The 25,997-nt window shown below is 42.7% G+C and overlaps 1 protein-coding gene across 1 annotated transcript in view; it reads left to right on the forward strand.

The window, feature by feature from the left end:
- Positions 1-25,997, forward strand: part of dnah9l (dynein, axonemal, heavy polypeptide 9 like) — a 56,650-nt gene that overhangs the window by 11,032 nt on the left and 19,621 nt on the right. The window contains exons 16-58 of the mRNA XM_077199466.1: positions 163-385; positions 1,474-1,803; positions 2,036-2,290; positions 2,657-2,826; positions 2,968-3,190; positions 3,270-3,386; positions 4,789-4,875; positions 5,077-5,235; positions 5,406-5,489; positions 5,587-5,745; positions 5,854-5,976; positions 6,054-6,176; positions 6,761-6,985; positions 7,057-7,148; positions 7,297-7,423; positions 7,531-7,692; positions 7,775-7,900; positions 9,698-9,805; positions 9,880-10,011; positions 10,105-10,265; positions 10,353-10,509; positions 10,607-10,752; positions 11,082-11,198; positions 11,329-11,467; positions 11,559-11,651; positions 11,735-11,929; positions 12,027-12,104; positions 12,244-12,376; positions 13,491-13,618; positions 13,714-13,862; positions 20,101-20,251; positions 20,354-20,485; positions 20,607-20,780; positions 22,193-22,397; positions 22,601-22,766; positions 22,863-22,965; positions 23,576-23,815; positions 23,966-24,127; positions 24,218-24,411; positions 25,011-25,173; positions 25,266-25,389; positions 25,496-25,638; positions 25,729-25,890. Coding sequence (XP_077055581.1) covers positions 163-385; positions 1,474-1,803; positions 2,036-2,290; positions 2,657-2,826; positions 2,968-3,190; positions 3,270-3,386; positions 4,789-4,875; positions 5,077-5,235; positions 5,406-5,489; positions 5,587-5,745; positions 5,854-5,976; positions 6,054-6,176; positions 6,761-6,985; positions 7,057-7,148; positions 7,297-7,423; positions 7,531-7,692; positions 7,775-7,900; positions 9,698-9,805; positions 9,880-10,011; positions 10,105-10,265; positions 10,353-10,509; positions 10,607-10,752; positions 11,082-11,198; positions 11,329-11,467; positions 11,559-11,651; positions 11,735-11,929; positions 12,027-12,104; positions 12,244-12,376; positions 13,491-13,618; positions 13,714-13,862; positions 20,101-20,251; positions 20,354-20,485; positions 20,607-20,780; positions 22,193-22,397; positions 22,601-22,766; positions 22,863-22,965; positions 23,576-23,815; positions 23,966-24,127; positions 24,218-24,411; positions 25,011-25,173; positions 25,266-25,389; positions 25,496-25,638; positions 25,729-25,890 — 6,640 coding nt within the window. The remainder of the gene's footprint in view (positions 1-162; positions 386-1,473; positions 1,804-2,035; positions 2,291-2,656; positions 2,827-2,967; positions 3,191-3,269; positions 3,387-4,788; positions 4,876-5,076; positions 5,236-5,405; positions 5,490-5,586; positions 5,746-5,853; positions 5,977-6,053; positions 6,177-6,760; positions 6,986-7,056; positions 7,149-7,296; positions 7,424-7,530; positions 7,693-7,774; positions 7,901-9,697; positions 9,806-9,879; positions 10,012-10,104; positions 10,266-10,352; positions 10,510-10,606; positions 10,753-11,081; positions 11,199-11,328; positions 11,468-11,558; positions 11,652-11,734; positions 11,930-12,026; positions 12,105-12,243; positions 12,377-13,490; positions 13,619-13,713; positions 13,863-20,100; positions 20,252-20,353; positions 20,486-20,606; positions 20,781-22,192; positions 22,398-22,600; positions 22,767-22,862; positions 22,966-23,575; positions 23,816-23,965; positions 24,128-24,217; positions 24,412-25,010; positions 25,174-25,265; positions 25,390-25,495; positions 25,639-25,728; positions 25,891-25,997) is intronic.

Consider the following 25,997-nt stretch of genomic DNA (forward strand, 5'->3'; position numbering starts at 1 on the left):
AGAATGTCATAACTTTGAGAGAACCTTGCCAAAACGTTAGCTTGTTCTGCGAATGTTCCCTGTTATCTAGGTAACTGATATATTCTCAAAAACTAATGTAATATAATTGGTCTATTATGTAAAGGTGCTTATGTTAACGAGTACTCTTGTGTGTACTTGTAGCACACGTGATCTGGTGCGTGGTGTGTCGGAGCGTGTGCAGAAGAGCAAGGCTAACTTGGAGAAACTGCAGGGGCTGATGGGAGTTTTCAGTCACTCTGCCTGCATTACGCGTAGGACTAATCGTCGTGGCAATCTACTCAACCTCACAGACGTAGAGGAGAACTTCAAGCGGCAGTACGCTCTCGTCGCTCGCACGGGAGAGAAGATACATGAGCTTGTGCAGGTGTTTGTTTCACTGTTTGATTCAACATAATGAAAGTTCTGAAGCATTGATTGATAGAGATGGAGCAGGGACCCTGTTACACATTGCCTAAAATAACATACATTTGCTACCACATTAAATTATACTTTATAATCTGAGGGGGTGATACGACCAAAATCTTCACAATAAGAGAAATTTTATTTCATGATGTTGATGCATATCACAATATAGTTCTTTGTCATTTTATCTTTGTATATATTTTTTAAAAACAAGAACAAAGATGCAAATAACAAACAACAGGACAACTACAGTATAAAGGCCATTTCACTTCACCGACAGACGGCGTTCAATGGAAACAGACACATTTGTCAGGTGTTGTCAGATCAGTATGCTACCTCTGTCAACATGTGTTGGCAAGAGTCACCGCTTGTTTTCACTGAACATTTTGAATCGCCGTTTGTCGGATAGTGGAATTTCTAAGAAGTGATGTACTGTAATCAGTGCAGTGTGAATTGGCCTTAAAAAAAGATTCAAATGAAATAAAAAGTAGCCTACTAGTTTTTTTAGGTACTGTAGGTCTAACAGTAGTATTCACGTAAGAAATACTACAGAGATTGAATATTCAAAAGTAAAAGTAAAACTTTCGCACTTCATAACTCTGTTTAACACCAAGCATGTTCCGCAGTTTATTTTTTCATTCATGCTTGTTTTTAATCACTCTTAATGTGTCAACAAACCTTATCGCAAAAAGATCTCAACAAACCCAAAATAGCAAAATATGTATTGTTAGACACTTTATCATCACCACGATATATATATATCTTTATACTGCCCAGCTCTACTTTATATAAGCCATTAAAATAATCATTATTGATGTGCAGTCAAATACTTGTCCATTTTAATTTGATCTAATTGTTTAATTAGGCTTTACTTTAACGTAACTTAATATTTTATTGTATTTTCATTTGATACTTATGTTTTTTGTCTTCACAAAAATCGTATTTTATTTTTTTATATTTTCTAAAATTTTATTTTTTAGAATTGTAGTTTATCTATTCTAGTGTAATCATATTTCTAGTGGATTCTCATGTGATTTCTTTCTTGTTCAGGAGAATGCTGAGCTGCTTGGTGCTGACTTGGACTCAGATGCTTGGCAGTCCTACACAGAATATGTGGACAGAAACATTCTTACTGGGTTCTGCAGTGCTGTGCGATGTTCCCTGCAGTACTTAGTTGAGAACACGGACCCGGCGCTCCACATTGATCCTCTGTTTGAAGTTCAGCTGACCTTGACCTCTGACATGACCTTTTACCCCTCGCTCAACCTCTCCAAGAAGGGCAACTTCTATGATATCATTGACCAGATGGTGTCAGATATTTTTAAAATAGCTTCTTTCATGAAAGGAGTGGCCAAGAGCAAACAATCTGAGACTTACAAGGTGTGTAACAACTGTGTATATCTTTATGCATGTCTTGCACATAGTTCATGTTCACAGTGTATGAACTATAGATCATTTGAGCTTAATGGTTGTTAAAGCTCATCAGAGAATGATTGGAAATGTATTTTTCTCATGCAAGCCTGCCACCTGATCTAAATGAGTAGTGCTTTCTGGAAAGATGTATACTATTCTTCACGACACGACGAGTCTGACTATGTCTGTTATTCCCTAGACGGATGTAGATGAGATACCTGAGCTAGTGGAGTTAGCTCAGCTGGTGCGACACCGTGCACGTGGGGCCATTGCTAAGGTCAAAGAATTCCAACATTCCTTCGATTCCTATCGTTACCTCTGGACAGGAGACAGGGTGGAGTTTATGAGGCAGTTTCTGCTCTATGGACACGCCCTCTCTGCAGAGGAGGCGGAGCTTTATGCAGATTATGAACTGCCCAAAAATCCACCCAAACTGCAGGACTTCAGAGAGCAGGTATCTGTCAGTCATGGAGTCAGGATTAAAATACAGAATATTTTGTGTTATTTAAATACATGATATAATTATAGAAGCCTCCTCTTTTAGGTTAAAATTATAAATTATTGCGACTTTTCAAAAAAATTACAAAGAGTTATGATTATTTCTCGTTAATGCTACTTTATTCACCATTTGACTATCTTAAAACTGAAACGTTATACCTCACAGTAATAAAACAAGACTTTATTTTTAATTTTAAGCATTATCTTTCAATTACCTTAGCAGAAATAGGAAAATACCTAATTTCCTTGGTGTAAAAAAATTGCATGTATGGATCTACTATAATTTCCCTTTTCTTTCTCTCTCTCACTTGTTTCTCATTAGATCAGTGAGTTTGAGGAACTTTACGAGAAGGTGCGCATATTAGAGGAAAAGAGAGTATTCTGTGGCTGGTGTCAAGTGGACATAAAACCTTTTAAAATATCGCTGATGAACAACATTAAAAAATGGAGCTGGATGTTTAAGGAACACTTATTGAACCATGTTAATGCCAGGTAATATTTATTTATATATAAATTCACCTCTTCCCATGAGAACCTCCACAATAAATCAAATTAGTCCAAAGCATTAGAAATGTTTCAGTTACAACAATTAAAATTATGCATAGTGACCAATCACATCTCTTTCTGTCTCAGTGTGCAAGAGTTAGGATCATTTATTGAGAATACAGAGATTGGGTTAGCAAAGACCGTAACCGATGGGGATTATGGCAAACTGGTGGACATCATGGGCCACCTGATGGCCATCAGAGATCGCCAGCTGAGCACAGAGCAGCATTTCAAACCTCTCAAAGCTACCTCGAACCTGCTCAAAACCTACAACCAGCAGCTACCTGAACATGTTTACATACTGTTGGAGGTAACTTCACCTACATGCATCTTATTCTTCTGCTGCTTTACTAGACACACTACCACCTCAAATGCCCATGTGTTTACAGTCACTTCCGGAGAAATGGAAGAATCTTAAGAAGGTGGCATTTACAGTAAAACATGAGGTTGCTCCTCTCCAGTCCAATGAAGTTGCTGTCATCCGCAGGAAGTGTGTTCGGTTTGAGGTGAGGGTGTGAAAAACTGCATAGAGAAAATTACACTAAGTCATCAACTTTTTAAGCTTGCATTAATTAGAACTGTTTTGGTGACACATTTGGTTTTCTGTAATGTATAACACTTTGCAAATACTGTTGATTTAAATTTCTTACTAAGTTAAAGGGATAGTTTCACATTTTTTTTAAGTCGTCGTGAACTGCTCGAAGACGCAAGGGTTGAGGATCCAAATGCAGTAGTTTATCTTAAAGGGTAATCCGAAAACGTAATCCAAAACACAGGCAAACAGTCCAAACTATAACAGAGTCCAGGGCAGAGGCTAATCAGAGAAATCCAAAGAAACCAGGCAGAAAATCAAAACCATGAACTTGAGAAACGAAAGACAGAACCCTCAGGGTGAACATGATTTCACCAAGTACCACATGTTCCTGGATCAACATCTTTCAGATCAACCAATCAGATTTCAGGGACAGTTTACAGTTTATGTCAAGTTTAGGCTTAGAACCCGGGTAAGGTGCTTCAACATCAGTGTTATTCACCTATCATTTCCCTCTGATTTTAGGGAAAAGTTATGGGTAGGGTTAGGTTTAGGGGTAGGGATAGGGTAAGGACTAAATTTTGGGACAGGAATGTTATTCAACAGGATACCTCATCAGAATAACCTCAACAGGAATGTTCCAGCACAGGAACATGTCTTACTTGGCAAAATCAAGGTGACCGAACGCTCAGAAAGGCAGTGCTGACACATACAAGACTTCGCAAAGGGTGACTGAGGGTACGTTTACACGACAACGGGTATGCTTAACACATATACGTTTTTCCTTTGAGTTTTCCGCGTACAGACGACTCCATTGTCAAAACAATCCCATTCACACGGATCCGCAAAAACGACCAAAAACCCTGTATACTGCTGCAAGGCCATTAAATGGTGATGAAACGCTATAGAGTGAACGCATAATATGCATGTGCATGACGTCATCGTCTTCAGAGTTTTGCAATTTTCTTGTTTACACAGAGACCATTAACAAAATGTGCAAAAATAGCCAAAACGCATAAAAAGTCTTGCGTTTTTGTTTTAAAATGGTGTTGTGTAAGCATACTCTGAGATACATGACTTTAAAGGCTGAGGTAATAAGATAATGAGACAAAGCTGAATATAATCAGGGATGATGAGACCAGGCAGTGAGTTCTGGGAAATGTAGTTTGTGAGGGAAAGACAATAATCTGGGGTGGAGTGTGCCCCCTCTGGTGGCTATAAAGACATCGTGATCTGGTGATCGTGGCAAGTATTATTTTTGTGGTGGGACCAGTAAATAGTTTTTGTCCAAGACAGCAGAAAAAATCCTTATTGTTGAGAACTTTTGAATATAGAGGGGTGGAGATGTTGTTGAGCATTTATGGTTTGTTTCCTAGGTTAAACAGCATGAATTCAGGGAACAATTCCGCACTGAGCCCATATTCTTTATCAGCCTGGAGGAGCCATACAAACTCATCGACAAGGTTCTCTCACAAAAAAAAGTTATATTTTGTATCGGAGTGAGTGTGTATGTGTATGTTTTAAATGGGTTTTATTTTTCTGCTGAAATGTTCGTTCTAGCCCAGATGGTGCTTGCCCATTAAAAAATATATATAAATGTTATACATTCTATTTGTTTAAATGTGCTTGTATAAATTTCTTTGTTTATATACATTTCTGTGTAGACAAATCGTGCGGTGGCTCATTTGGAGAGTGAGATGTCTAAGCTTCAACAAACAGCCAATCTGTTCGAGGTCAGTTTCCCTGACTACAAACAACTTCGACAGTGTCGGTCAGACATCATCCTGGTGAAAGCAGTCTGGGATATGGTTATGTTTGTCAAGGTAATCTTTACTAAACACAAGATCTACAGCACAAAGTACTTCCAATAACCCACTTACACAGATTACACGCATACAGAAAAAGTAATTGAAAGTCTTTGTTGAACTTTCCAAAATGTTAACCCAATATTCTCCTCTGATTGGCATCCTCTTGGGAATGATGGGTAATGTAGTCCTGCATCTCAGACTGGACTAAGACTCCATGGAAGGAGATCAATGTGGAACAGATGGATATGGAGCTCAGAAGGTTTGCTAAGGTACAGTTTACATCCTAAAGTAAAATGGGGCCTTATGTATGTTTATTGTCACTTTGTGATGAATTGACATAGAATAACAGTGTCTGTGAATATGTAGGAGATGAAGACTCTGGATAAAGATGTGCGTGCGTGGGACGTCTACAACGGCCTGGAATCCATTGTTAAGAATTTGTTGACATCACTGAGAGCTGTCAATGAACTTCAAAACTCTGCTGTCAGAGAGAGACATTGGCAACAGCTCATGCACACAACGGGGGTAACAAACACAAACCAGCATAGCATATAACCATAGGATCGAAAACCTTTTGAGTGATAACATGTGAGTAATAGAGAGAGGAACTAACCTCTCTTCTTGTCCCTGTAGGTGAGTTTTGTGATGGATGAGAACACCACACTTGGTGATCTCTTAGGGCTGCAGCTCCACCATGTGGAGGAAGAAGTGAAGAACATTGTGGACAAAGCAGTCAAAGAGATGGGAATTGAGAAGGTAGATAATTTTAAAGCATTTCTGAAAAACTCTGAGGCATTTCAGGGCACAATAAAATGTATCTGTTGTGTTTACAGATTCTGGGTGAGATCCAGCAGACCTGGTCCATGATGTCTCTGTCGTATGAGACACACACAAGTACCGGAACACCTCTGCTCAAAGCTAATGAGAACCTGATTGAAACCCTGGAGGACAACCAGGTAACTTCCTGTATCAGTCAAATGGGTTAGCTGAAATCAGTTTCAATTTGAACAACTTCACTTTGTTCAGTTTAGTTTGTTCTTGATCTGATCTGATCAGATCAATTTAGTTAGGTTATGATCAGTGTAGATCAGTCTAAATTTGGATTCAGATCAGTTTGGTTCTTTTTTGATCTGATCTTTTAGTTCGGTTCAATTCTGATCAGTTTAGTTCAATTGAGTTCAGTTTCAGTCAAATCAGATCAATTTAGTTTTATTTTGATCTGATCTGAATTGATTGTTTAAGTTTAGTTTGGTTTGGTTCATTTCAAATTCCATTTGGATCAGATCAATTTTGGTTGGTTATGATCAGATCAGCTCATAATCGAACCAATCTATTCTGATGTTCAGATTAGTTTAGTTCTGATTAGTCCAAATCTGTCCAAATCAGTTCAGTTTGGTGTGGTTCTGAACAGTTCAGTTCTGATCAGTTTAGTTCAGGTCAGTTCCAATCAGCTCAGTTTGGTATGGTTATGATCCATTCATATCAGATTAGATCAGGTCAATTCAGTTCAATTCATTTTATATATATGTGTGATACTCAGGTTCAGCTGCAGAATATTCTCATGAGTAAGTATGTGGAGTATTTCATGGTCGAGGTGAGCGGCTGGCAGCGGAAGCTGGTGGTGGCTGATCTGGTCATTGGTACGTGGTTGGCGGTTCAGCGCACATGGGCTCACCTCCAAAGTATTTTCACCAACTCTGAGGACATCCGGAACCAGCTGGCCCATGACGCAGAGCGGTTTCAGGGCATCCACCAGGACTTCCAGGTATTGTGACATGAGTATGCATAAGTTGCTTGCAAGATCAGAAATGTATGTAACACAAAACCTTATTTCAGGGTTTAATGATCACTGTTGTGGAGACCAATAATGTGATAAAGGTCACTAACCAGCCAGGCTACTTGGAGCAACTTGAGACTCTTCAGCAAAGGTAATGTGTGTGTTCAACTCTCATTAAAAATGAACTTAAACGCTTTGCCATTGCAAATCACTGTCTGTGTGAATGCCTTTCAATACTCCACCATAAAAGATTATTGTAAACATGAATAATTTTATTTGTGTATGTCTGTGTATTGCAGATTGTCTGTGTGTGAGAAGGCTCTGGCTGAGTATTTGGAGACAAAGCGTTTGACATTTCCACGCTTTTACTTTGTCTCGGCTAGTGATTTGCTGGAAATTGTTTCTAAGGGAACTCAGCCTAGACAGGTTTCTGCTACACTAACACACCACTAAACAAAAAAATGAAAGGAAAAAAAAGTAAGCTTTGTTTATCTGTAAAAGAATGTGCGTGTAAATGTGTGTATAATGCACAGGTGACACGACACCTGCTGAAGCTTTTTGACAATCTGGCTGACCTCCGCTTCAAAGACAATGATGATGGAGCCACGGATCCCAAAACAACTGTTGCCTTGGGAATGTACAGTAGAGAGGGAGAGTATGTGCCCTTCTCACAGCCCTGTGTGTGTGAGGGACAGGTGAGACACAATGACACATACACAACACTCCATCTTGAGATGCTGTAGCTAAAAAACATGTTGTCTGTCTATCATGTTACAGGCCGAGTGTTGGCTGAATACTCTAGAGAAGGCCATGCGCTCCACTGTTCGCCAGGAGATCTCTGAAGCTGTGGCAGCATATGAAGACAAGCCACGAGATCAGTGGCTGTTTGACTACCCCGCACAGGTGTGTTAGTGAGTGTTTAGGTCCATTTTAGTTAATGATTTCCCCGACTTGATTGCTTTGAGATAAAGCAGTTTAAAACTTAGTTTCCAGTGGCAGCTTCACTTAAACCTGTTAATTTTTTTTTTTAAATGTGTCTGTTCAACATGAAGGAAAACAAAAAGATAAATATAGCTGCAAGCAGCAATTATCGGGACCAAGCACAAAAAACACGATAAGTCATGCCAACATGGCTGGGAGCATCAGACCAACTGCAATGAGCAATTAAAGACAATATTAAGATTATTTTAGGAAAATTGGCTGAAAAATCACAAGGACAATCATTAGTAATTTGATTTGATAGTTTATCACTTTTGACGAATAGGTGGCACTGTGTCACTTCAGTCATGCCTCAGATTTGTTGCTGCAGTATATGAAAAATGTTTCGTCTTATCAACACGATATCTATAATTTTTGTCTGCACAGTCTGAAGATGATGCAATTAGATTTTGGTGAAAATTGGACAAACGGTTACGGACAGGAAGTTTAGCTGACTATGGCAAAATTGGTATCCATGTTCTCTGCATGACCCAAATCATTTTTCTTTGAGTTTCATTATATTAGGCTAATCTATTCAAAAATAATTCGCATTTTTGGAAACTTCATTATAACTTTTGACCACAAGGTGGCGCTGCCCCGAAAGCGAGTTTCGTAACGTTACGCCAGTGAATCAGAGGAGAAAATAATTTTATTTCTAGCCCTTACGGTTCAAAAGGTTTTAGCATAAACGTGAGTGCAACTCTGGACAGCTGGTGGCGCTAGAGGTATTGAGTTAGAGACTCCAAATTTGCTCTGGTGACAATTCAGACTGTACTTTATCTGTGTGTCAAATTTCCTAACTTTCCCACAAGTGGTTCTATGGGCTGCCATAGACTCAAGAGCAGAAGAAGAAGAAGAAATGGAAGAATAATAAGAACGCCAACGGATACAATAGGTGCCTACAATAGGGGCTTGTTTGTAACCAAGCAGATCTCGGGCCCCACTGACTACCATAGTATTTTTTTCCTTACTATGGTAGTCAATGGGGCCTGAAATCTGCTTGGTTACAAACATCCTTCAAAATATCTTCCTTTGTGTTCAGCAGAACAAAGAAATTTATAAAGGTTTGGAACAAATTGAGAGTGAGTAAATGATGACGGATGACAGGATTTTTATTTTTTGGTGAACTATCCCTTTAAGTATCATATTGTATTAATTATTGTATATTGTAAGAACCAAAAAAAAATAAACCTTAATCATTAGAAGGAATCACAACCAGAATTGAAATTCTTTATGATTCCTATCCTATCAGTTTGTAACTTTACAGACCTTATGTAGCCCCGCCCCTTTTCAGTTCTGCACTCATTGTGTTTTATCTTCCAGTTTGTATTTTCACAGCATGAAGGTAAGATCTTACAGATTCATGAATGAACCACTCATTTTTAAAATTATGACATCTGCTTCAAACATTACAATGCTCATGATAACTTTCGTTAACTCTACAATAAGTAAATCCACTTCACCAGCTAATTACTCTTCGACAGCGATGCCATAGAAATATATAAAGCTAACGCAAAAGATGGAAGTTCAAACACAATATTCTAAAGATGGCTGCGCACTTGTTTTTCTGCCGCATAAGATCTATAATTTCATGTGAAGAAAATTTATTTCAGATCATTAGTTTAAAATTTGAATACTCTTAAAAAAAAAAACTTTAAAATAATTGTCAAATTAATGTCTTCATATAATATTATTGTGCATTTGTATATGTCTGGTTCTTAGGTCGCACTGACTGGCAGTCAAATTTGGTGGGCGATAGATGTGGGCATTGCCTTTGAGAGGGTGGAGGAAGGTTTTGAGACTGCCCTGAAAGACTACAACAGAAAACAGGTAAATATAAAATCACTAACTCATCTCACTTTATGTTTATAGCTGAGAAAATCACTGTTTATTACTGACTGTAGATCGGTCAGCTGCACTCTCTGATACACATGCTACTGGGTGACCTTACTCCTGGAGACCGACAAAAGATCATGACCATCTGCACTATTGATGTCCACGCTCGTGATGTAGTTGCTAAACTCGTGTCTCAGAAGGTAATCAAACCTGTATTGAATCTGTATTCTGTTGCCTAAAATAAGGGTTTAGGAAGAGGAAGTATGATGACATCATAATGACATGTGTCCTAGGTGACCAGTGGACAGGCATTTGCGTGGCTGTCGCAGTTACGGCACCGATGGGATGAGCAGCAGAAGCACTGTTACATCAACATCTGTGACGCACAGTTTCAGTTCTCTTACGAGTATCTAGGGAATACCAACAGACTGGTCATTACACCACTCACTGACCGGTCAGTGCACAAATCTGATCAGTAATTATGTGTGGCAGTGATCTTGTTACTGATGTTATTTGACTATGCTGGTCATTGTACCCGCAGATGTTACATCACTCTGACTCAGTCTCTGCATCTCACCATGAGTGGCGCCACCTCTGGTCCTGCCGGAACTGGCAAGACAGAAACCACCAAAGACCTTGGCCGATCGCTCGGCATTATGGTCTATGTGTTCAACTGCTCAGAGCAAATGGACTACAAGGTGTGCAGGCCACCATACATCGGTTTCAGGAACACTACTGGCACACCTCTCTTGACTTTATGCAGTGTTTCTTTCTCTTTCCTCCTTCCTCTTTCAGTCCATAGGCAATATCTATAAAGGTTTGGCCCAGACAGGAGTGTGGGGTTGTTTTGATGAGTTTAACAGGATCTCTGTGGAGGTTCTGTCTGTGGTTGCTGTGCAGGTGAAAACCATTCAGGATGCAGTTCGCAACAAGAAACAGAGGTCAGCTCCATCTCACCCCATTTCGGCTCATTTCACAGCATTCAGTACCATCAAATCCTATCATGTCCTGTTCCATAATGTTATGTCCGATCACATCTTTTTCCCCACCCTCTATTCCATCTTGCCCTACCCTCTTGTATCCTATTCTACTAGTTTCCTTACAATTTCATACAAATTAAATCTTACACTATTCCATACCATCCAATTGTGCCTTGTTCCATCATGTTCTGTTATGTTCCTTTATATTTTCTGTATCCATTCTATCCCATAACATGTCAAACCATCCCATTCTATCCCATCTCTTACCCCTTCATTCCATTGTGTATTAGGTTCCACTTCCTGGGGGAAGAGATTGAGTTGAGGCAAACAGTTGGGATCTTCATCACTCTGAACCCTGGATATGCAGGGAGGACTGAACTGCCAGAAAACCTTAAAGCACTTTTCAGGTTTAGGCTCTGGTTATGTTATTGAATGGAATGAAATGCTTTGAAATGTTTATATGGGAAAAATAGACATGGTGTCCACTGAACACTCTTATATACTTATATTCTTATAACTCTTATCTCCGTGTGTCAGGCCATGTGCGATGGTGATTCCTGATTATGAGTTAATCTGTGAGATCATGTTGGTGGCTGAAGGTTTTATAGAAGCACGTCTGCTTGCACGCAAGTTCATCAGCCTCTATACACTCTGCAAAGAGCTGCTCTCCAAACAAGTACACACACATTGATACATAAACACACTTAATGCATTTTTTTATCCACTGTATTTGGTGATCTTTCAAACAAGATCATTATTTTTTGTAGGATCATTATGACTGGGGCTTGAGGGCCATAAAGTCAGTCTTGGTTGTTGCTGGGTCACTGAAGAGGGAGGAGAGGAGCCGGCCTGAAGAGCAGGTGCTCATGGGAATTGTAGTTTAGAAGTGATGCATTTCTCTTTGTTGCTTCATATTTAAAACATATTCAGAAATGTTTTTCAGGTGCTGATGCGTGCTCTGCGAGACTTTAATCTGCCAAAGGTTGTGACGAGTGACGTGCCAATATTTTTGGGACTTATAAGTGATCTCTTTCCTCTTCTGGATATCCCACGCAAGAGAGACAATGAGCTTGAGCAGAACGTACGCCAGTCAGTTGCTGAACTCCACCTGCAGCCAGAGGAGAACTTCATACTCAAGGTCTGTCTGTTGTATGTGAGAAATATTCAAATGTTTAGATCCCCATTAGTTGCAAAGATGCTCCCCCTCTGTTTTTTATCACGTCTTCTGCTTTCAGGTGACCCAGCTGGAGGAGCTGTTGGCGGTGAGACACTCTGTTTTTGTAGTAGGTGGACCTGGAACAGGAAAAAGTCAGGTCAGTCCAATGAAGAAATAAAGAGACAAATGTTTCTGAGGTTGTGATGACCTCTGAGTTTGTATTGAGTGGGTCATGTTGCTGTTTCAGTAAACTAACCGGTATATATGGTTGAATTATGTGGTTGTTTACGGGTCAGATTCTGAAGACACTGCATAAGACCTATTCTAACATGAAACTGAAGCCCATCTGGACTGACATCAACCCTAAAGCTGTCACCACCGATGAGCTGTTTGGCTTTCTGCACCCAGCTACACGGGAGTGGAAAGATGGTGGGTTTGTTTATGGGAGCGTGGTTTAATTTCTTTGTTTGAAGTTTATCTCTGTAGACAGCTGTCAGCTGTGGTGTGTATGTGTTTATATGCGACTGTTTCGCTATCCTTTTGAGTGTGTGTTGCGTTTGTCTATTGCTATGAGGTACCATATGTCCCATAAATATCTGATATAAACAACACGGTGGGGGCCTTTGATTCATAAAAGGGAAAAATATGATTTTAATTCAAATTTACACATTTTATATAAATGGTTTATATTAAATGCTAGTGTTTTTGGGGTCTGTAAGATTTTTTTATTTTAAAATAAATAAATAATTTTATTCTAGCCTGGTTAAAACCAGACCCTTCTCAGTCGTAACTGAGTTAGGGTCTGGGTAAGGTTCATTGACGGCTCATTTCCAAAGGGGCGTCACCAACGGACGTCGCTCAAATGCCTCTGGGCGCAATTGGATAGACCTAAAACCAATCAGATCGATGGTCATCTTGTAAATCCCGCCTCAACGTTTGTGATTGGTGCCTCGATTTGGAAAGATTGGAAATGAGCTTGAATGGGCTCTTCGCCAGACTAACTTGCAGAGCAAATCTAAATTTACCAAAGTTCGTCTGGGTTTTCCCAGGATAATTTTATTCAGCAAGGATGCATTAAATTGACCAAAAGTGACAGTAAAGACATTTATAATGTTACAAAAGGTTTCTATTTAAAGTAAATGCTTTGCTTTTGTTAGGGTTCTTTTGAACTTTCTATTCATTAAAGAAACCTGGAAAAATGTATCACATAAATGTAAAAATATTTAAAACTGTTTTCAGCATCAATAATAATATGAAATGTTTCTTGAGCACCAAATCAGCATATTTGAAAGATTTCTAAAGGATCATGTGACACAGAAGACTGGAGTAATGCTGCTGAGCATTCAGCTTTTGACTTATAAATTACACTTATAAACATATTAAAACATTAAAATAGATAACCATATTTTGGAATCTAATGCAGTAACATTTACACATTTTCATGTGTGGCTTAAGTGTTCAGATGCTTTTTGGGGCCATTTTGTGTGTGTATAAAAATATGCTAGAAGGTGTGTTTGTGTGATCACAGATCCTTGGTTTTCAGGTCTGTTTTCTTTCACTATGAGAGAACTATCTGCCATATCTCATGATGGACCAAAGTGGATTGTTCTAGATGGAGACATCGACCCCATGTGGATTGAATCACTGAATACTGTCATGGATGATAATAAGGTTGTTCATTATGACTTAATATTGCCACAAATGTGTGTACTGTGTGATTGTTTATATTTATTTATTTATGTGTGTATGTGATGTGTATATATTAGGTGCTTACCTTGGCCAGTAATGAGCGGATATCACTGACCCCCTCCATGCGTTTGCTGTTTGAGATCAGCCACCTGAAGGCTGCAACACCGGCTACAGTATCTAGGGCTGGAATTCTTTACGTGAACCCTCAGGATCTGGGCTGGAGTTCGTGAGTGACCGTATTAATAATAATAATAATAATAGTTAACTACATTTGTATAGCACTTTTCTCAGCACTTTAGATGGCGAGCGCTTTACATGGAAGGGGGTTATAATTCTGGCCCGCTATTCTAGCAGAGGTTGTCAGGTTTTGATTTTTATCTGTTGGTATTTGATCGAATCCATGATGCCATGTATCTAAACAAGATGTCCAGGACCTCTGGGAGAAAATTAGGCCCACAGCATTAAAGATACAGCAGAGTATTTCATTTTACACATGGGGTACCTTTTTTATCCCTGTGTGCGCGAAACCCATATTAAGTGTTTGCTGCCAAAAAGCTCTGTTCCCTTTCGTTGTCACTCCGAGTTACGTCGGATGACGACGAATGGGGTTTCGCTTAGAACACTTATCGACTTCGAGTATTACAAAACGAGCCAGTATAGCGTATCTCCGCCTTACCTCGTGGGTATAAAAGGAGGACGCCGGCAACATGCAGATATGTTTTCGCTTCGGAGCCAAGAGTATTTCTTCACTCCACAGCCATCTCTGACTTCGCTCTACGAGACGAGCTTCGCTCTACGAGACGAGCTTCTCTCTCTGGTGTTGGTGTGACGGCGATCGGCAGCGAGCTCACAGTGCCTGCTGATCTGTGCAGTGATCTGCCAGTGTGTGTGTGTCTCCCTGTGAGCTTCAACATCGCGGAGTTTTTGTCTCCTCTCATAAAAGAGCTTGCACGCGGTACGTCTTTTTAAAGACGGCTCGCCCGTGCATTTCTGGTTGCAGCGGACTGTATCGGACTCTGATGGGCACGAGCGCTGTCTGGTATGTTTGGGCTTTGATCATGCTTGAACAGCGCTCGTGGATGACTCATGTTCTCTCTGGGAACGTGATCATCGCGTCATATATAGGTCGAGACTAGGTGAACTCGCAAGAGTGAGAGTCCCCTCATCCACCACCCGATCTTCGGCTGGTGGCCAGGGTGACCTGAGGGTGTTGGTCTGGAACAAGGCGCCGACTCTGTGTCCACGCCCCAGCCCCCCCTCTTTAATGACGGTGCCCGCTAGCGAACTGATGATTCCACGAGTCTACCCTCGGGTGGCCCGTGTGTTTTCATTTGAAGCTACAGAGGATGATGCCGTGTCTGTAGCAGCATCACTAGGTGGGCTTGATTCTTTTGGAAATGATGACTCTTCACAGCTGCCACCTTCTGGTGTGCATACGGCTGTGCCTGATTCTGATCCGGAGGTGACGGCCATGCTTTCCCGGGACGATTGGTTTTTGGGTGAGGCTGCCGACCCGCGTCCACGGCAAACCCCAATATCTTTCCTCCCGGACGTGCATGATGAGATCACGGGTCCTCTCGTTGGTCTCATCCGCCTTTCCTCCCCTCAGGGGCCGCTGCCCATGGGTACACTGGGGTCCCCCTGTTGAACGCTCTGTTGTTCCCGGCGCAATCCTAAACAACCGTCCAAAGCCTGTAGTTCTATTCGTCTACACTAATCTGTGGCGAAATCCTATAGTGCCATAGGACAGGCAGCCGCCTCACTGCATCCCATGACCGTTCTGCTGGTCTACCTGACCCAGATGCTCATGGACATGCGGGACTGACCCGAGGCTCTTCAGTGAGCTGCACGCCGCCACTGACCTTGCTCTCCGAGCGACGAAAGTGGCCGTACGCTCTCGGAGTCAGGTGATGTTCACCAGTCTGGGGCTGACCGGTCTGATGTGCACGATGTCGGGCGGACCCGTCTGCTCGACACCCCCATCTCCCAGGTCGGCCTCTTCGGCGGTGCGGTTGAGTGCTTCTGCCCAACAATTCTCAACCGCCCGTGAGCAAATTGAGGTTATTCTGCCCGATGGCCCCACCGTCCGCTCAGATCCCTCAGTCTGCCCACCGCCAAAATCGCCCTCCCACGGTTCCAACCCCGCCCGTTCACCCGGGCCTGGCTCTGGAAGACCGTAGGGGGGATGCCACAGGCTTCTCCAGCCCCGCCCCCCGCTAAACGCCGGGTTTAAGCGGCACTTTTGAGATGGGCTGCTCAGAGATGAGACTCAGTTCTTTCCAGGAGTTGGTAGCAGGGCCACTCCTTTCCCCGGTAGAGGGCTGGGGAAGAATCCTTATTCAGAAAGAGCTGACTCTCTCGTCTCTGAGCATACAGAGTTCGACACAGAGCGCCGCCCACAAGCCGTACTCTCCTCGTCCCCCTCTGTCCCAGAGGCGGTTGACACGGCGGGCCGTCCACGGACCACTTCGCCCCTGTCCCGCCCTGTCGCCAGACCCCTGACAGAGCAGGCCCCCATGGAACACTGGTCCTTCCCTGGCCTCCTCTGTCAGGGTGCGGTTATGACCTTGCCCCCACACCGGGCCGCTATGCCGTCCACGTCTGGGCCGGTCATTCCGCTTCGCTGCACCACAGGGGGGGCGTCTGTGGTTCTTGACGCCCCTGGCACAGTTGGGAGCCTGCCTAGAGCTTCCCTATCTGCTCCGCGCGAACCATCGGCTCGGCTATGCGATTCAGTTCGCACAGTCTCCTCCCCGCTTCAGGGGAGTCCGCTCCACTTTGGTGGATGGCTATGCCCCTATCATGAAAGCGGAGGTTGCTACCCTACTGGCGAAGGGTGCGATTGAGACTGTCCCTCCAGCCGAAATTAGGTCCGGGTTTACAGCCCCTACCTCATTGTCCTGGAGAAGTCTGGGTTACGGCTAATCCTGGACCTACGCATCGGAACCGCTCCCTTCACAGGCTGCCGTTCAAGATGGTCCTGGCCAAACGCATTTCTGGATGTGTGCGGCCACAGGATTGGTTTGCAGCGATCGACCTGAAGGACGCCTACTTTTATGTCTCTGTTCTCCTTCGACTCAGACCATACCTACGGTTTGCCGTCAGGGCGCGCGCATATCAGTACGCTGTTCTCCCATTCGGGTTAGCCCTGTCTCCTCGCGCCTTCACAAGGTTGTTGAGGCAGCCCTTGTTCCTCCATGGGGACACGGGGTTCGCATCCTGAAATATCTCGGTGACTGGCTGTCTGAAGCTCACTCCTGAGACCAGGTTTGCGAATACAGGGATCCAGTGCTCCGGCACCTAGCTCGTCTGGGCCTTCGGGTCAACTGGGAAAGGAGTAAACTTTGCCCCGTGCAGAGGAGCTCTTTTCTCTGTATGGACTTGGTCGCCTTCTCCACTCAGCCATTGCTGACTTGCCTGAGACTATCAAGCGCAAGAGTGCCACTGAAGTTTTTTCAGAGGCTCCTGGGGCATATGGTATCTGCAGCCGCGGTACGCCGCTCAGATTGCTTCATATGAGACCGCTTCAGCTTTGGCTTAGCGACCGAGTCCCGAGGTGGGCATGGCAACACGCTCCCTCCGAGTACCAGTTACTCCGACCTGCCGTCAGTACTCACCCCGTGGTCGAACCTCAGTTTTCCAGGGGTCTGAGTGCCCCTGGAACGAGCTTCCCGGCATGTTGTTGTCTCAACAGATCCCTCCACGGGCTGGGGCGCCATGCGCAATGGACATGCTGTCTCACTCTCATGTTGAATCACACCCACGTGTTGAGCAGAAATGCTCCTGAAGTTCAGTGAATTTCTTCACACTTAGGTGTTGAGCAAGGATGCTCCTGAAGCTCAGTGATTCTCGCATGTAGTGTTGAGCAGTATGGCATGTCTATTGCCTCGAGTTGCTGGCAGTACGCCTTGCCCTGCACCGCTTCCGGGCGTTGCTCAGGGGTCAACACGTACTAGTCCGATCAGACAATACCGCCACAGTAGCGTACATCAACCGTCAAGGTGGTCTACGCTCGCGCCGTATGTCTTAACTCGCCCGCCACCTCCTCTTATGGAGTCTGAAGCATCTGAGGTCGCTTCGAGCCATTTTCATTCCCGGAGTCCTGAACTGTGCAGCCGACAAACTCTCACGGCTTCAGCCCCTCCCTGGAGAATGGCGACTCCATCCCCAGGTTCAGCTGATTTGGGATAGATAGATAGATCTGTTTGCCTCTTACGACTCGACCCATTGCGACCTGTATTTTTCCCTGACCGAGGGCACGCTCGGCACGGATGCACTGGCGCACAGCTGGCCGCGGGGCCGCAAATATGCGTTCCCCCAATGAGCCTTCTTGCGCAGGTTTTGTGCAAAGTCAAGGAGGTCGAGGAGCAGGTCCCTCTGGTTGTGCCCTACTGGCCCACCCGGACCTGGTTCTCCGAACTTATACTCCTCACGACAGCACCTCCTTGGCCCATTCCTCTGAGGAAGGACCTTCTTTCTCAGGGACGGGGCACCCTGTGGCACCCTCGTCGCGATCTTTGGAGCCTCCACGTGTGGCTCCTGGGCGGGACCAGGCAGGTTTGAGTACCCTACCACCTGCGATGGTAGCTACCATCACTTCCGATAGAGCGTCGTCCTCGAGACACGTCTACGCGTTGAAGTGGAACCTCTTCGTCAGCTGGTGCTGTTCTCGCCGAGAAGACCCCTGGAGATGCTCGGTCGGTGTCGTGCTTTTCTTCCTTCCAGAAAGGTTGGAGCGAAGGCTGTCTCCCTCCACCCTCAAAGTCTATGTTGCCGCTATTGCCGCACTCCATGACTTGGTAGAAGGTAAGTCCTTGGGGAAGCATGACCTGATCATCAGGTTCCTGAGAGGAGCGAGGAGACTGAATCCTCCTCGCCCTCTTGTTCCCTCTTGGGACCTCGCGGTGGTTCTAATTGCCCTGCAGAGTGCTCCTTTTGAGCCTTTGCAATCAGTGGAGCTTAAGCTCCTGTCGATGAAGACAGCACTCCTGGTTGCACTGGCCTCTATCAAGAGGGTAGGGGACCTGCACGCATTCTCCGTTGACGAAGCGTGCCTGGAGTTCGGGCCGGCTTACTCTCATGTCATCCTGAGACCCCGGCCTGGATATGTGCCCAAGGTTCCTACCACTCCCTTCCGGGACCAGGTGGTGAACCTGCAAGCGCTGCCCTGGAGGAGGCAGACCCAGCCTTGGCACTACTCTGTCCAGCATGTGCTCTCCGCACCTATGTAGACAGAACGCAGTGCTTTAGGACCTCAGACCAGCTCTTGTCTGTTATGGTGGGAAGCTGAAGGGAAAGGCTCTCTCCAAGCAGAGGTTGTCTCACTGGATAGTGGACACCATTGCTTGGCATACCAGCAGCAAGGTCGACCGTGCCCCCTTGGTGTGACTGCCCACTCCACCCGGAGTGTGGCGTCCTCTTGGGCTCTAGCGCATGGCGCCTCGCTAACAGACATCTGCAGAGCGGCAGGCTGGGCGACACCTAACACATTCGCCAGATTCGCCGACGTAACTCGGAGTGACAACGAAAGGGAACGTCTCGGTTACGTATGTAACCCTCGTTCCCTGAGTAGGGAACAGAGACGTTACGTCTTCCTGCCACTTTCCGCTGTGCCGCGGGGATCGCCTGAGTTCAGTCTCGGCTGCTCAGCGAAGAAACATATCTGCATGTTGCCGGCGTCCTCCTTTTATACCCACGAGGTAAGGCGGAGATACGCTATGCAAATTCCGCAGACCCATGGCATTTCTTTGCCAGTGGCTCGTTTTGTAATACTCGGAAGTCAATAGGTGTTCTAAGCGAAACCCCATTCGTCGTCATCCGACGTAACGTCTCCGTTCCCTACTCAGGGAACGAGGGTTACATGCGTAACCGAGACGTTCTTGTTTGTTTAATATGTCCATAGAACATTTGAAAAGTAACTGACACTACTGGAACTTCAAACGGGACGGGTTCTATGGTCAGATGAAACCAAAAAATAGCTTTTTTGGCAGCAAAACTTTTGAAAGAGGTCTCTTATGCTCACCAAGGTTGCCTTTATTTGATCAAAACAATAGAGTAAAAACGGTAATATTCAGAAATATTATTACATGTTAAAATAACTTTTCTATTTTAATATATTTTAAAATGCAACATATCTGTGATAGCAAGGCAAAATTTTCAGCAGCCATTTCTCCAGTCTTCAGTGTCATATGATCCTTCAGAAATCATTGTAATACGTTGATTTGTTGCTCAATAAACATTTATTAAGATTGATGTTAAAAACAGTTGCGCTGCTTAAAATTTTGATTGAAACCATGACACTTTTTTCAGTATTCTTTGAATAAAAACCATTTATGTGCATTTAGAGAGAAGAGCATTTTAGAAGAGCATTTATGTGAAATAATAATTTTGAGCGGTAGAGTAGGTTTTGTATCAAATACTGCAGTTTGTGTTTGAGACACTAAACCCCTCATTTTAATTTACAGGTTTGTGACAAGCTGGATAGACACCCGTCAGGCCCAATCTGAGCGAGCAAATCTCACTATTTTGTTTGATAAGTATGTACCCTACTGTCTGGAGCAGGTCAGATGCAACCTTAAGACGATCACACCAATACCTGAGATGAGCATGGTACAGGTTAGAGACACACAGTCCAACACATAGGCTACATACATTATAAATATGTACAGCCAAACTTTTCTGTTACTTTAATGTGTGCCTATTGTTTGTACGTATCAGATCCTGTGCTGTCTGCTGGACTGCTTGCTGACTGATGAAAACACCCCTCCGGACTCTCCCCGTGAGCTATATGAGCTCTACTTTGTGTTTGCATGTGTGTGGGCCTTTGGAGGGGCTCTATTCCAGGACCATGTTAGTCTGCAAATTCATGAATACTCTTTACTATAAGCCACATATCCAATGTGATCTTTACTTTGTGATAAACTGTATTTGTGATACTTCATCTCTGTTCTTTTGCTTTGTCTCTTGTTAGCTAATAGACTATCGTTCAGAGTTCAGTCGTTGGTGGTGTAAGGAGATGAGAGCTGTGAAGTTTCCCTCTCAGGGATCAGTGTTTGATTACTACATAGACCCCAACACCAAACGGTTCACTCCGTGGAGTGAACGCACAACTCCCTTTGAGCTGGATCCTGACATCCCTTTGCAGGTCAATTACGAACAAAACACAAAATACAGAAAATATGGTCTGTCTTGTATACTTGGTTTTCATAAAACAATTTATCACAGTTCAATTTCCTTCAGAGTCTTAAAAGGACTGTTCAACCAAAATTCTGAATTTATATTCATTTTTAAGTGAGAGATCCCTTTAAGGCCTGAATAACCAGGGCTTGACATTAACTTTTTTGCTCACCACCCACTGTGGCTAGTGGTTTCCCAAAGTTACTAGCCACTCAGCATTTTCACTGGCCACAATTTTGACATCGATACCATGGGGAAAGACTGCCATATAGATATTTTAGCAGCAGGTGTATTAGGCTGCTGTCATTTTAAGACTTGACACACGGATCCATCATACTGTTACACATGCGTTTTCTTTCTCAACTGTTTACGTTCACTTACAGTAAAACATAAATAACTGTGTTTACGTGTTGTGAATACTTGCCCAGACCGGTATTTTGACATGATTTTTTTGTGGGTATTTGACAGTTTAAGCACAATAATCAGCGAAAAAGAACTTCATTTAGTACTGAGAGACGGCTTTATGTGCACGCACTTTGGGTGTGACCACAAAATCTGCGGGAATGAGTAAAATGATGCGTAGTACGTGCAATTTCATGGCCAAATTCAAGCCCTGTAACATTAGCAATATTTATCTGGAGCATAAGAAATGAGTCAGTGAGGCATATGTGTGTGTCAACTTGCTGTCAGAGAGATGAGAAAGCAAGAAAGCGCAGCTGGTATTGTGTATCTATTCTGCGGAAAATAAGTGTTGTAAGCTTTTCAGATATTTTAGTATCAATATGTATAGAAAAAAACGATGTTTTTGACAACACTACATTGCACTTAGTTTATTATTTTAGATGCCTTTTTAAAAGACTACAATTGAAAAATGTATATACTATGTATAAAATTTAACCCGCCAAAGTGGCTAGTATGAGTGACTGTGTTACACACCACTGCTGAAACCCACCTGCATTTGCCGGGTGTTAATGTCAAGCCCTGTCTATAACGATAACTATAATGATATCTATATTAGCGTCCACACCATTGGATAATTATGATTTATTCTGTTCTCACACTTTAGTTATGTTCTGTGAACATAATTGCATCACCCGCTTTAAAGTTGTAAAAAGTTTGATTAGCTATCATTGTTTTTATTGTTTGATGTAATTCCAATGATATTGTTCCTCTGTGCCATTATCGTTATAGTTATGGCGTGGACCCCACTTTCTTTCTTTTTTTTATTAGATTTAACATAATTCTTTTACTTTGTTCATGATTGAACTTTGTTCATGGTTATCATTACAGTTATTGTTTGGTGTTACTTCCTCAGCATGTCATGTCTACCTATAGAAATAATCAAAGATTAACCTTTTTAAATTTTGTCCACGTGTACAGACAGTATTGGTGCAATCGGCAGAGACGATCTGCTTGACATACTTCATTGAGTTACTTATGCAGAAGGGGAAGCCAGTGATGTTGGTCGGAAATGCTGGTGTAGGAAAAACTATCCTGGTCTGGGATAATATTTCTAAACTTAAAGAGGAATTCATGGTGGCCAAAGTACCTTTCAATTACTACACAACCTCAGCCATGTTACAGCGTGAGTAAGATGATGAAAGTTGTATACGCACACACCTTATTCTCTCATAAAGACAAATACACATAGTGCACAAACAGAAACATTTGCAAAAATTAAACTTCACATTTTTGCATGCAAACGCATGGACACATTTGCAAGGTATGCAGGAGGACATCATCGTACAAAATACAGGCAATATTTCCATTCTGGTTGTTTAACTGTAGGCGTACTGGAGAAACATCTGGAGAAGAAGGCAGGGCGAAACTTTGCTCCTTATGGTACTAAGAAGCTCATCTACTTTGTGGATGACTTGAACATGCCTGAGGTAGATGCATATGGCACTGTTCAGCCTCATACGCTTATCAGACAGCACCTGGACTACTCCCACTGGTATGAGAACACGAGCATTAAAGCATGAAGATGAAACATTATTTACAGTCTTGTTTTTAATGTGCTTTTGATTAAATTAATGTTTCTATTTTGTAGGTATGACCGTCAGAGACTAGTCCTCAAGGAGATTCATAACTGTCAGTACATCACCTGCATGAACCCAACAGCAGGAAGCTTCTCAGTAAACCCTCGGCTACAGGTAACCATAGCAATCAATACAGATCCAGCCCTCATCTGAAAGTAACCATAGCAATATTTCACCCTTGACTATACGTAATTATAACAACCAATAGATGTTCAGGCTCTTTTCATGTCTACACTGCTTACTAGGCTGGATAAGGAGTTCTGCAGCATGCTCAGATATTGTAGGATGGGTCTGATTTTGTTCCATTAAGTTCAACTGGTCATCAAACAGTACTTCCTGGTTGCTGGCTGACCTGGTTGGGATTATTATTGATGAGTCTTTAGTGTAGCTAAAGTAAAAAAAAAATGCAGATGGTAGGCCCCAGTAATGGTGTGTATATCAAAAAAAAAAGGAGAGGGCCAAGTACTGAACCCTGAGGCACCCCATAGTAACTTGGTTAAGGAAGATTTGGTGTTTAACAGTGTTGAATGCTTCAGACAATCCAGCACAATACAGAAAAGTAGACTATAAGTAACCATAGAAAACAACTCTTGTGAAACCCTCAAGCACAGTTAGCTTGCCTTACAATTTCATCAGTGTTTGCCAAACAAAGAGAAGTCCTGTCCAACTACGCACATGTTTATTTGTTTCACATTTCTTTCTATCTGTTTCTTCCCCCTGGCAGAGGCATTTTTCAGTGTTTGCTGTACATTTCCCCAGCGCGGAGGCTCTGGGAACTATATACAGCAGTATTTTGAGTGGTCATTTCCAGCAGGGTGGCTACAGTTTTGGTGTAAGTCGCTTGGCCAACACACTGGTCCAGGCTGCCATTTGCCTGCATCAGAAAATGAGCCAGAACTTCCTGCCCACAGCCATTCGGTTTCACTACATTTTCAACCTCAGAGACATATCTAACATCTTCCAGGTGTGTGTCAATGGAACAGATGCGTGTGTCTGTGCAGTTACTATGTACATAGTACTATGGGTATATGTATGTATAAAGTGGCCTTCTTGTGTTATATATTATTGTTTACATGCTTTTTTCTGTGTTGTTATATTTTGTCTCTGTGGCTAGGGCATACTCTTCGCTCTGCCAGAGAATGTGCGGTACCCTATAGACCTAGTGCACCTATGGCTGCATGAGTCTTCTCGTGTGTATTCAGACAAACTGATGGAGGAGAAAGACGTTGAGCTGTTCAACAAGATTCTGCTAGACACAGGCAAGAGATACTTTGAGGTGAGCAGAACTTCTCAAATCCCTGCTGGAGTCGCCTGTAAACTGATAGAATAATTATCAGGTCAAATCTTTTTCTCTCTCCTTGTGTAGGGTATAGATGAGTCAATATTTATCAACCAGCCATTGATCTACTCTCATTTCGCTCATGGAATGGGTGAGCCACGTTATGCACAGGTGACGGACTTGGAGAAGCTTCAGAAGACCCTTATGGATGCTCTTGAGCACTACAATGAGCTGCACTCTGACATGAACCTGGTGCTGTTTGAGGAAGCCATGCAACACATGTGAGCCTGCTAGAAAATAACATAATCACACAATTTAAACATCATTAAAACAGCTCATATAATATTTAGTTTGACTTTCCGGAGTTGACAATCAAAAAAAGTTGAAATTTTCTGAAGTTTGAGAACCTCATTTGTAAACTATATTATCACTGAGAAATATATTAAAAGTTGGATATATATTGTACATCCTACTTTACCGCCATACATACATTTATTGATGTAAAGTAAAATATACTCTATAGCAAATCTTGGCTGTGAGATTGTTTTTGTCGTTGCAAAATGTAAATGTATTATCGCACAGCTCTATAGGTAAAGTTGGATATATATATTATATCCAAAATATACTTATTAAACAAAAACTACTTATAAAACATACTTGTATAACTGCTTGGCTTTTATTCCCTTGCAAAAACAACAAACTTTATGTAAAGTTGGATATATATAAGTATGTCCAACTTTATCTGCATTCATACAGACACATGAGTAGGGCGATATATACTATATCCCATATCTTAACGACTTGATTTCTTGTATCATCATAAACTATATTATCACCCAGCTCTAATCTGCATGGGTAATCTGTGTGTGTTTGTGTGCAGTTGTAGGATAAGTCGTATTCTTGAGTCTCCCATGGGTAATGCCTTGCTGATTGGAGTAGGTGGTAGTGGGAAACAGAGTCTCTGTCGGTTGGCTGCTTTTCTTAGCATCTTGGAAGTATTTCAGATCACACTGAGAAAGGGTTATGGCATCAGCGACCTGAGGGTAACATGAAATTAATATGGCTTAATAGGCTTAATATGAAATATTGTGAAAAGTTTGCCCTTCTACTTCCATCCTTTGTTCTTTCTTTGTAGAGTGATATCGCTGCACTGTACATAAAGGTGGGAGTGAAGAACATCGGCACAGTCTTCCTGCACACAGATGCCCAGATTCCTGATGAAAGATTCCTGGTCCTGATCAACGACATGCTAGCATCTGGTTCGCATTGCAAACTCTCACATTTTCTTCTTCCTCTCAATCCTGACTGTAGCTCTCAGTTTGTTTGTGTTTATGTATATGTATATGTGTGTGTGTGTGTGTGTAGGGGATATACCTGATCTCTTCAGTGAGGAAGAGGTTGATATGATCGTCACCTCTATTCGTGTGGAGTTGAGGGCGCTTGGTTTGCTGGACACACGTGAAAACTGCTGGAACTTCTTCATTGATCGTATACGCAGACAGCTCAAGGTTGGTTTCCTTATTTAGAAAACTGTATCCCAAGTATATATATTACGTATAAATATGTGAATGTCATGGTCCATCTAATCTACTCTGTAGGTGGTGCTGTGTTTCTCTCCGGTTGGCTTCACTCTTCGTACACGTGCACGGAAGTTTCCGGCTCTTGTGAACTGTACCGCCATTGACTGGTTCCATCCTTGGCCCCAGCATGCACTGCAGTCCGTCAGCAGCACTTTCATACAAAATATCTCTGGCCTGGAGGTAAAAATTTAGGGACAGCAAGGGTGATATATATATATAACATAGATTAAATCATAGCTGCATCCTAATTTGCATACATCTGCACATTAAATTGGACGTATTTCACC

This window comes from Siphateles boraxobius, unplaced genomic scaffold, assembly GCF_051911475.1.
Source record: "Siphateles boraxobius isolate OS27281-9 unplaced genomic scaffold, OSU_SipBor_1 41, whole genome shotgun sequence".
Classification (NCBI taxonomy): domain Eukaryota; kingdom Metazoa; phylum Chordata; class Actinopteri; order Cypriniformes; family Leuciscidae; genus Siphateles; species Siphateles boraxobius.